This window comes from Sinocyclocheilus rhinocerous, unplaced genomic scaffold (genome assembly GCF_001515625.1).
Source record: "Sinocyclocheilus rhinocerous isolate Xijiao unplaced genomic scaffold, SAMN03320098_v1.1 scaffold173, whole genome shotgun sequence".
In the NCBI taxonomy this organism is placed as follows: Eukaryota; Metazoa; Chordata; class Actinopteri; order Cypriniformes; family Cyprinidae; genus Sinocyclocheilus; species Sinocyclocheilus rhinocerous.
The window spans coordinates 717932-729236 of NW_015645056.1; the positions used below are offsets into that span (position 1 = coordinate 717932).

At 39.0% G+C, this 11305-nt stretch overlaps 1 protein-coding gene across 1 annotated transcript; it reads left to right on the forward strand.

Annotated features, from left to right (window-relative positions):
- Positions 1-3480: 3480 nt before the first annotated feature.
- Positions 3481-9771, forward strand: ss18 (SS18 subunit of BAF chromatin remodeling complex). Its single transcript, XM_016508288.1, has 6 exons — positions 3481-3739; positions 4800-4964; positions 5042-5119; positions 6780-6905; positions 7772-7902; positions 8993-9771. Exons 1-6 carry the CDS (start codon positions 3526-3528, stop codon positions 9017-9019), a joined length of 741 nt encoding a protein of 246 aa, XP_016363774.1. The 5' UTR covers positions 3481-3525; the 3' UTR covers positions 9020-9771.
- The last annotated feature ends 1534 nt before the right edge of the window (positions 9772-11305 follow it).

An 11305-nucleotide genomic window follows, 5' to 3' on the forward strand; every position in this document is an offset into this window, starting at 1 on the left:
TGAATAAACGTGCATTAGTAATATTTTGCTCGATGCGCCCTATTGTGGCCTCAGAAGAAAAGTCAAAACCTTTTCTTCACCCTAACTGAAATTATGCATTTTAAATTCTAATATAATTCGAATTTTGATAATATTTAAGTACAAAATTCTAATTAAGTTTTTCAGCCATTTTGACAGCCCTACTGGTCTTTCACACGTTAGAGTTGAAAAAGACTCCAGAAATGGGCGTGTAAATCTGTGGAAAATGGGAGTGAAGAGGGGAGAAAACAACCAATAAATCACAGACCTACAACACACTCATTATACAGAAAAATAAATGTTAAAATATTTTAATTAGAGAGAATAAAGGCATAGTTACCGTATTGGCCCGAATATAAGACGACCCTGATTATAAGACGACCCCCCTTTTTCCAGATGTACCTTTTGGAAAAAGGCTTTTTAAAAACCAAATCTTGTTTTTTCTCAGTAAAACACATTTTGTCTTCAATTATTTTCATATTGCATATTTTTCCTATTTTAATTTTTGTTTTGAAAGTATGATAAAAACTGGTAAAATGTACCAACAAATCACATTTAAAAAATATACACTTCTTGATATACCATAAAAAAAACAAAAAACAGGTAGCCCATCTGAATTAGGACATTTAGGCTATCCATCTAATAGTAGCCTACCAAAATCTTATGAACAGTAGAAGTTAAATCTTACTGTAGTCGTCAAATCTTGGTACTGTCTTACGTTTTAAAATCACAAAGGGAGTTTGGTCCCAGCAGGCTAACCTGACAGGCACGACTCATGCAGCTGTAAGGTTTTCTGCTTCTTTTGTTTTTACTCGCGATCTTTACAACACCATTACATTACGTATTTCATGGCACACTCGTTTTATGCGGTTTTGGCGCCACCTATTGTTGTGGGTGTATTATTGACATGTCAAAGTCTAGACCCTGAATATAAGACGACCGCGTTTTTTCAGATGTATTTCCAAGAAAAAAACATCGTCTTATAGTCGGGTCAATACGGTATGTTGGGAAATTAAGAAATGTGCTGTGGCTAATTAGGAAATGCTGTAATACGGTCTTATTGTATCTGCAGTGTCTTCAAGAAATTTGTGGAAATTTCATGCAAAAAGACGGCGTAGATGTGCGAAAGCGAGCGAGAGTGTGTGTGCGTGTGCCATCCTCCCTGTCAGATTAAAAGGTCAATGTGTTTAGCTTTTCTGCGAGTCTTTGACTTCAACATTATACTGACACAAAAGCCTGACTGACCGCCAGAAAGGTTTTACATGAGAGAGAGAGAAACAGAGAATGACGGGCCTCTTTTTCAAAGAAAAACTCACACTAAAGCTCAAAGTGAGCACTGAGAGAGAGTCCTTTCACCGTTAAAGCAAATGCTAGTCAGACACGACTGGGTGGAAATCGCTTAACATTCATTTATACGCTATGAGCTGAACTGCTTCCGCATCAATGACACGATAGCTCACTTGCTCTGCTATTTGCTCGAACACTTTGAATAGGAACATGACGTAATTTTGGTCTAGAATCGAAGTACTACATGTCCGCCATCTAGTGGTAGGGAATACAAATGAGATATTACACCATATTAGGATCTACAGCCTATTTTATTAAGTATGACGTCTTGTCGCAATTTTGCGACTTTGGCACTTAGAGGGTTAAGACGTACAATTGATAAACGAACCGTGGGGCTTGTTCTGTACGAATAACGGATCAACTACGATCCGTTTAACCACTAGCAGCGAGTGTTGTTGTGCTGTTACTCATCGCAGCATTGAGCGCAGAAACCGCTCTGTCATGCGTGCTCTACGTGTTGTTATATATGTGACCCTGGACCACAAAACCAGTCTTAAGTCGCTGGGGTATATTTGTAGCAATAGCCAAAAATACATTGTATGTGTCAAAATTATTGATTTTTCTTTTATGCCAAAAAATAATTAGGATATTAAGTAAAGATCATGTTCCATGAAGATATTTTGTAAATTTCCTACCGTAAATATATCAAAACTTAATTTTTGATTAGTAATATGCATTGCTAAGAACTTCATTTGGACAACTTTAAAGATGATTTTCTCAATATTTAGATTTTTTTGCACCCTCAGATTCCAGATTTTCAAATAGTTGTATCTCGGCCAAATATTGTCCTATCCTAACAAACCATACATCAATGGAAAGCTTATTTATTCAGCTTTCAGATTATGTATAAATCTCAATTTCAAAAAACCTTATGACTGGTTTTGTTGTCCAGGGTCACATATTAAATATTGTTACGGTCTTGTTTTTACAGAGGTGAACTGACGGCTCGGAAACTCTTTCATGGAGTTTGAATTCTCTGCTGTAAGATAACCTCATGCATAATACAGCGCAGTGATTGGATCATAAGAGTTCGTTCTCATGAATAATACTGAGAAAAGCTCAGAAAACTGATGACGTAGACGCATACTCTCCAGCCACGGCAGCCAATCATCACCCCAAATTAACGCATATACCTCACTTTTCGTGACATTGGTTCAACTTAGCTTTTTGAACCAGAAGAACAAAATGGCTCCATAAAATGAAAAAATAATCACTTTTCCCTCAATAATAGACTTAATGAGTGCTATTGTTGTTTTTACTGATGTGCAACCTGTACATATGTTAACATCTCAAAAAATGTGTTTTAGGGCTTCATGACTAGGCCTGTCGCGATAGTCAATATATCGACTGGAAATGAGCACGATCATTTTTGGTGCCGCGATATATTGCGTCTAATTTGTTTTATTAAAAATTATTATATAGATTTTTTACATAAAAATTAATCTCGTCTGCTTTCTGTGGCGGAGGCGGGGCACAGGCAGCGTCTACACACACACACACACACACAGACACACACAGCGGCAGGTGAAGAGAAGGCATAAACCCATTGCATTATAAAGTGTTTTGTGACATTTACAGCCAGTTAAGAAGAACAAGTCCCAATGGACTTGGTGTCAAAGTCGCAATCTTTAGCTCCAGTGTGGGAAATTTCTTTGGCTTTAAGCCGAATGAGAGAGGAAAGCAAATTAATGTGAACGAGCAAGTATGCTGACTTTGTATAAAAACAGAGGCAACAAAACTAAACTAAAACATATCCATCCCATCCAGTTATTTAAGCTGGGAACAACAACCGCAGCTGGAGCTGCAGAGGTCAATTCAGTCAATTATCTTTTACATACAGATGCCTTTTCCCGGCAGTGAAAATATAAGCGCGTTTTATTTATTTAGGATATATTTTCTCACATTCCAAATCCAATGTCTAAATATTCTTAAGAATAAAAGGTTCTTTGTTTTTTTAAATAGTGTACTTGCATTATTATGCTATTATATTATCATACTGTCATTATATAATAAGTGGCATAAAATGGTCCTAAAATGACAATAATATAAATAATATAAATATAAATGTTGATGCAATATATCGCACAACAAAAAGTAGTTATCGTGACAGCCCTATTCATGACCCTTTAATCTCCGTCTGCTTCTGCAGGTCCAACCCACATGTCCATGCAGGGCCCCGGGCCCAACCAGACACCCAGCATACCCAGCGGCTCCATGAACATGCCACCCAGCAGCCATGGCACCATAGGGGCGTATAACCACACAGTGCCCTCCTCGCAGGGAATACAGTCACAGGGGCAGATGAACATGAGCCAGGGGCAGCCCATGGGCAACTACGGCCCTCGGCCCAACATAAACATACAGCCCAATCAGGGTACTCATCTCAAAACCATGTTTTAACAATAATATCAACTAGGGCTGGGTAAAAAATATCGATATCTCGATTTTAATCGATTCTCATTTTTACAAAATGATATCGATTCTTAAATCCCAAGAATCGATTAGTCTAGCCTGTTTTCAGTTAATGGACGGAACATTGAAGCGCACCTCCCATCCAATAAATCGCAATAAGCATTGTGCTTTGGTACTTTTAATATGAAACAAAGTCTCAGATTTCAGATTCTGTCCATTGTATTGCAGTATTCAAACAATAAATGCCGTTTTGGCGCTGTTTAATGGGGAGTGACAGATCGCTGGAGTGCCTCAGTTCAACAGACGCGGTAGAACTGATCATCTCCTCCACATTAATACCAGTTTCAGCTCAAAATAAACATGACTAAACATCCGAAGGTAAGTATAAAAGAAATCCGTATCTGTCTCATGTAATTGCTCAATCAGTGTTTCAGGCGCGCAAAGATGTCAATATAACAGCTTGTATGTCACGTAACGTCACATTTACCTCAGAAAAACATTCGGTGACCATAAACTCATTAATCAGATCGAAAAATAAACTGTAGAGAGGGGCATTTTGCTAAATGTATGCACCATATAATATATTCATTATAATTTTCACTGTTCTTCAATGTTTAATTTATATTTTTTATGACAGCCAAATGTTTATATTTAAAAAAAAAAAACGAATTGAAGTAGAAATATTATTATGTAGGCCTAATTGTAACTTTTTATTATTAAAAACGTCATTAAGTGTAATTTAGTTGTATAGCCTAATAAATCAGTCAGTTTTAACCTTCAATATTATAGTAATGTATTTTCTCTCATGTATTTTACAGCATTAGTTAAGATATTTTTTTTTCCTTGAGAAAATTTGGCATGTGTACCTGATATATATCCAAAATAATCGGTATTGAATCGAATCGAATCACAAACTTGTGAATGAGAATCGAATCGAATCGTGAACATTGTGTCAAAACCCAGCCCTAATATCAACCACATAATCAAAAAACCGGTTTGTAATGAGTGCTTGTGTTTTCTAGGGCCTATGATGCACCAGCAGGCTCCTTCCCAACAGTACAACATGGCCCCTTCTGCTGGCAGTGGGCAGCATTTCCAGGGGCAGCAGAACCCCATGGGCATAATGGGTCAAGGCAATCACGTGTTGGGACAAAGGCCCATGCCTCCCTACAGGCCACCACATCAAGGTATGCTGAAATATCTTGATAAAATATTGAGTCACTGAGTTTTTGGTTGTTTTAATGTCTGTTTGGTGTGTTTTCAGGACCTCCTCAGCAATATCCTGGTCAAGAGGAATACTACACGGAGCAATACAGCCATGGAGGACAGGGGGCGCCAGAGGGTAAGATGCATTCTCTTGCAAAATGATTTGTACTAGGGGTGGGACGATAAATTGATTCATGGATTGATTCTGTGGTTTTCCGGATGCGTCGCGATTCTCTCTCGAATCGATTCTGAGCTTAGTTTTGAACAGCGGATGGCACTGTGTGCTTTAAAAACAGCTGTACTCTGCTTGCTTCCAGTTCCCTACACACGCCACTTGAACCTAAAATAATCATTCATAAAGTTCGAAAAGTTTGAAGCGAATACATTCATCTTGCATCATAAAAAGCATAAAAGCCGAGGTGTAAGTACATTTAACCACTTACATTACTCAGCTGAATGCACAAGCACTCTTCTTCGTGAGCATTTGAGTGTGCGGTTAAAAACTAGCCTAGAGCGCCATCTGCTGTTAAAAACTAAGCTCAGATTCGCTTCCAGAGAGAATAACGATGCATTCGGAAAATTGCAGAATCGATCCACGAACTGATTTATCGTCCCAGCCCTAATTTGTACTGCTTCAGTATAGCACAAATAATCTTAACCAAATCATTCCTGTGGTTGGTGGGTAATGTTATGTCCATTTTGGGACAATATGATCTGCACCCTCTGCCGAGTAGGCCACTCCGGTCTAACCTTCAAGTTGGTTCACAAGTAAACTCTACAGAGTAGCTGCCTTTTAATTTAGGGCCCCGTAAAATTATACGATTATATATAAAATATTTTATTTTTACCTTCAATTCTATCATACAAAATGGTGTCTAATGAAATGAATAAATAAAATAAACAATTTTACAATCTTGCAGCAATCTTTATTCATTCTGCGACTAATTCAAACGCTTCTCACTGGATCTCGCAGCGCTGTGCAGTAACAGTGTTTTGCGAAATCAACTTTGGTTCCAGAGTAAAGCTGTTCTGAGCTCGGACCAGTTTGTTTTCGTCGTGGTCCGAGCTGATAAACGGTCCGCGATGCGCAGCTCAAACGAGTAGCAGGATTTTATTACGCTTTCGTTTCGTTTGCCATTTGATATTTCTCATATGCGACAGAAATGGCAACGCGAGTTGAACAACGCAATGGTCGCGCCAGTGCGACCGTGCACAAAATTTACTCGCACCGGCAGAAGAAATGGTCGCAAAATGCGACCCTGCTTTGTGTACAGCATTATCGGGGAAACGGCTATTTTACCGCTCCAAAAGCGGCACCTAGTGGCAAAGAATGAATTTGCGTTTTCATTCAGACCAATGCGAAAATCAACTGACGGTCAAGTTTTTCCAGGTCTGTGCGCACAACAAGTGGGCGGGCAATATGCTAATCATTCATGTTGATGTCAAAATGAAACTGCTTGGGATTAGTTTTAAAAACGACTTGTTTCAATGACTCAGTCGACTTTTTTTTTTGGAGAGTCAGTAACTTTATACACAGTGCACTTTCAGATTTAAAACCTTGCAGGATGTTTTCATTCACTTAGAGCTGTGTTACACACTGCATGAAAGGTAATTTTCAAAAATCCATAATAGGGGCAGTTTAATAAATTTTTCTCGATATGATATCAGTTATCGCCCAGACCTAGTTGTGCATGATGCAAACACTCTTAGCTGGAATTCCTGCAAACACACGGTTCATTTTACTTAGCAGGTAGCTTTGCTGATGTTTCATGAATTGCTTGTTCCTCTTCCTGTAGGAAGCGCACAGTATGGTCAGCAGCAAGAGGCATATCAGCAGGGTCCAGCGCAGCAGCAGCAGGCTTACCCACCGCAGCAGCAGTACACGGGACAGCAGGGATACCCCGGACAGCAGCAGGCCTATGGTATGAATTATACTGACCGATTCGGAAATCAATCATTGACGGCTGCATTTACTATCAAGTTCTGCTTCTGTGTGAATGTAGCCAAAAAAAGGAATTTTATCTCTCTGTCTGTGTGTGTACAGGTTTGGCTATATATGTGATGGCCACTATAGTGAAATACCATGACAGCGGATTTGTGAAGACATCTGTCCTCACTAGTTAGAAAGGTTCATAATGGTCCAGAAGATGTTTAACTTTAAGTCTAATGATGTACACATTTCTGACATGGCACAATTTGAACAGTTTGTGATCATAAGGTCTCTTAATCAGTTAACGGTCTACATCCCTAGTAGGGCTGGGAAAATAAATTCTGAGATTTTCCGAATGCATGGCGATTCTTTCTCGAGTCGATTCTGAGCTTAGTCTTGAACAGCAGATGGCGCTGCATGATTTAGAAACAGCCGTACGCTGCTCGTTTCCAAATCCTTACACACAATTGTACCTAAAATAATCATTCATAAAATTCGAAAAGGTTGAAGCGAATTACAAGGGTGTTCACAGTGGGCTGTTTACATTAATCTCGCGCCATAAAAGCATTCTGAGCCGAGGTGAAATTACAGACTCAGCCGAACGCACAAGCGCTCTTTAGCACTCTTCTTCATGAGCATTTGAGTGTTCAGATAAAAACTAGAGTAGAGCGCCATCTGCTGTTAAAATCTAAGCTCAGAATCGATTCCAGAGAGAATCGCGATGCATTCGGAAGATCTCAGAATCGATCCACAATTTGATTCTGCATCGATTTATCGTCGCAGCCCTAATCCCTAGTACGAATTTAGTTAGTAATCCAGTAAACCCATTAGTAAACACTCTTCCTTTTATACCAACAGGTCCGTCTCAGGGCACTCCAAGTCAGTACCCAAACTACCCCCAGAGTCAAGGGCAGCAGTATACAGCCTACAGACCGCCACAGCCCGGACCCCCACAAGGACAGCCGCAGCGCCCCTATGCTTTTGAGCAGGTGAGAAACCCTCCAGTCACTACAGAGCACTGCTGAGATACCTGTCGAAATCTGTGTTAATAGATTGTTTAAATGAGAATGGCATTTCTGTTAACTGCTGGTCTAAAGATCACCAATTTTGGAACTTTTTCTTCATGTGTCTCTGTTGAGCAGTTTTGAGCAGAACCATAAATTAAAGCCTAAAGAGGTATTAAATCACAGAAGAAAGTCTTTAATTTAAAAAGTCATAGCATTAAATGTTGCATGCCCTGCATCCTTAGTATTTTTTAAGACCAAGTAAAGAAAATTTAAGGAATAGACTGAATGGAATGTCAATATGGCCTCTAAATATAAAAACTGTATTTTTGTTTTGTTTTCCAATCCAAATATATAAACATCCTTAAATCAATATACATTTACTTGAAATCAAGCAAAAGTGAGTTCATGCTTAAGACCAAACATCCGAATTATGAAAATTTGTCTTCCCTTTGAATTAAGATGATTGTTCGAGGCCATTGGGAGATATTTGTTCTTGCTTTATTCATAAACTCACTTTATTTTGATTATTTCCTCATAAAACAAGACTTTTTTTATCTTGCCATTTTGCTTCCCAAGAAAATGTTAATTGAAGAATCTTTAGATAATTTGCTCTGGAAAGTTTTTTTTTTTTTTTTTTGGTAAAATGAGCTACTGTTACAAAGTTACATTTTCAATCTTTGAAACATTGCTGTCAAACTTTGAAGACATTTACATTTAGAGACCATATTGACATTCCATTTAGTTTATTCCTTAAATTTTCTTTACCTTGTCTTACAGAGGCCTTACAAAAATTTACCTTCATAAAACCTGCAGAAACCCTGGTTGAATCATTGTGGCTGTACTCATCAGCTCCTTTTCAAACATTTGTTTCTCACTGTCTTGGAATCATTAAATGAGACGATTAAATGTCACTTTTAATCTGTAATATTTCCATCTTTAAAAGAAATGGTAATGGAAACTAATGTTTTTGAGTGTGACATGACTTTTTTTTTATCCTTCAGTTAACACAATGTCAGTTGTACTAGTTGTGTTGTAGCACAGGCTTACAGTGACTTTGTATCTTTCTTCACAGGGGCAGTATAGCAACTACCAGCAGTAGATGACGAGCATTTGACTTCCCACCCTAGCATTTCCAGTTTGGAGCTGTGTGTGATCTGATGAAGGGCTACTGCGCTCTCTAAATCTCTATACATCACCTATGAAGAGATGAATCTTCCCTGCTAATGTAGACTGAACTCTTCATTCGGCCACAAGCATTTGAACAAACCGATCAACGATTGGCTCGATTCTCAGCACAGGTGATATAATTGTGAAACGTCTATAAAACTCATTTGACAAAAAAGGGAAAGCGTACACATTAAGAATTTCCTGTCAACTCATATGTGCATTTTCGAGTTTAACAGAGAAGCAATTTCACAGCAGCAATGCCTTAAGTGAAACGGCTGCCTTATTTACAGCAACTTACGAAATCAGTGAAAATACAGAAACACACACAGCGGTGGAACGTGTTTTGTTTTTCTAATAAAATTCATTGTGCGTTGTTTGTTTTTTTTACATTTTCTCCTCTCCTGCAAATGTCAGAGAAGCAATAATGCTGAGGTGCGAATGAAGGCTAGTGGAGAGGTGCAAAATGGTTTTCAGGTTCAAAACAATGCTAAGATGTATAAATGTATTTTATGCTTTATCAAATAGAGCTCAGATTGAGTCCACGTGTTGAACAGTAGCTCAAAGTGTCGTCCCGTGTGCTTATTGACTGTATTGAATTTTCTTTCGTTTTTGAAGGTGGGACGTTCCATTTTAAAATGACATGTATGGCTTGCTGAAATTTGATTAAACCGATCTGGTACTGTAGTGGGTTGTATTTCAATCATGGTCTTCAAACCTGGTATCAATTAAGCAAATATCTTGTAGGGGGACTGGGGATGCTGTAGCGCAGGAGTGCAGGAGTGCCCAATCCTGCTCCTGGAGATCTACCTTCCTGCAAAGTTCAGCTCCAAACCCTGATCAAACACAACTGAACCAACTAATCGGGTAGATGGGTAGATCTCCAGGAACAAGATTGTGCAGCCCTGCTCTACCCCATCCTGTATCCCAACAAGACCTTGGCTCCATCACATGCCTGTTGAGAAATAATGGTTCAGTCAAAAGGTACTTTGATACTAAAGCGCAGTCAAAGGCGCAACACTTGGACAAAACCCACAATAGTTTGTCCAGCCATTCCCAGGAATCTGCATAACTCCCTGCAATTGGTAGGAATTGGAAATACACAAATGGGCTACATTTTTGCTTCAATTGGACAAACCTGTCCATTTTCCACTACTTTGCCCAAGGTAGGTGAATTTAGCCTTGAACTCGCAGATTTCTAGTTAAAGAGGCCTTTGTCCGACTCCCTTTTTTGTCTCAAAATCTGCGTCCCAATTCAAAGGCTGCATCCTTCGAAGACTGCATTCGAAGGGCGATTGCATCACCGCGGTGCGACCAAAGGCTAGTGATGTTATGTTCAACACGGAAGCTCCAAAGCTTGTTTAAAAAAACTATACATTTCATATTGAAGCACTGTATCGGAGCTTGATTCGTTTTGCCAAAAGCACATGATCTATGACGTCCGAAGCTTCGTTCGCCTGAAAACCATGTGACTGCTTCAGTATCTGGTTCAAATGAAGCGAACCTCAGCGCTGTTTCCTTTATGTTATAGTACATTAATGCAGACCTGCCAACCTGTACGCATTTTGTGTAGCGTGTATGCATTTTGACCTTAAAGTACGCTGGTACGATTTGTCACATTGTCATTGTATACTTACCGACTTTGTAAATAGTGACAACGGAAAACTGGCCATCATACACTAAACGACTGAGGATCATACACTACCAGACTTTAAAGTTGTTCCGATCACCACAAACTCCGAAAGGAGCGCCTTGTTGCTAGGAGACGCGTGACAAATGAAAACAATGTGTGTGTTCTAAAATCGGCTGAAAATCTCAAACATGGTTGATATCCTCCGACTCGATGGAATCAAAGGGTGCATCTCAATCAGCTCCCTTGTTCAGTAGTCAGGGCACAATGTGCAGTGAGCCAGGGTACTTACCAGTGACCATTTGTGTACACGATATACTGATTCACAAGCTAGGGAGCTGATTAAGATGCACCCAAAGTCTGAAGCTAAAAAATCTAAGTCTGTGACCATCATACACTACCTGATCTTTTATTAAATCTGTCAACTCAAATCTGCAGACTGGCTCTAACTTTTCAACTAGCGTCAATATCTCCAGACTGTAAATCGGCGGAAAATAGAGGCAAAAATCGTGTAGTGAATTCCAGGCTTTACTCAAATAATGTAATGTACCTTATGATACAAATGTGTGTGTGTATATATATATATATATA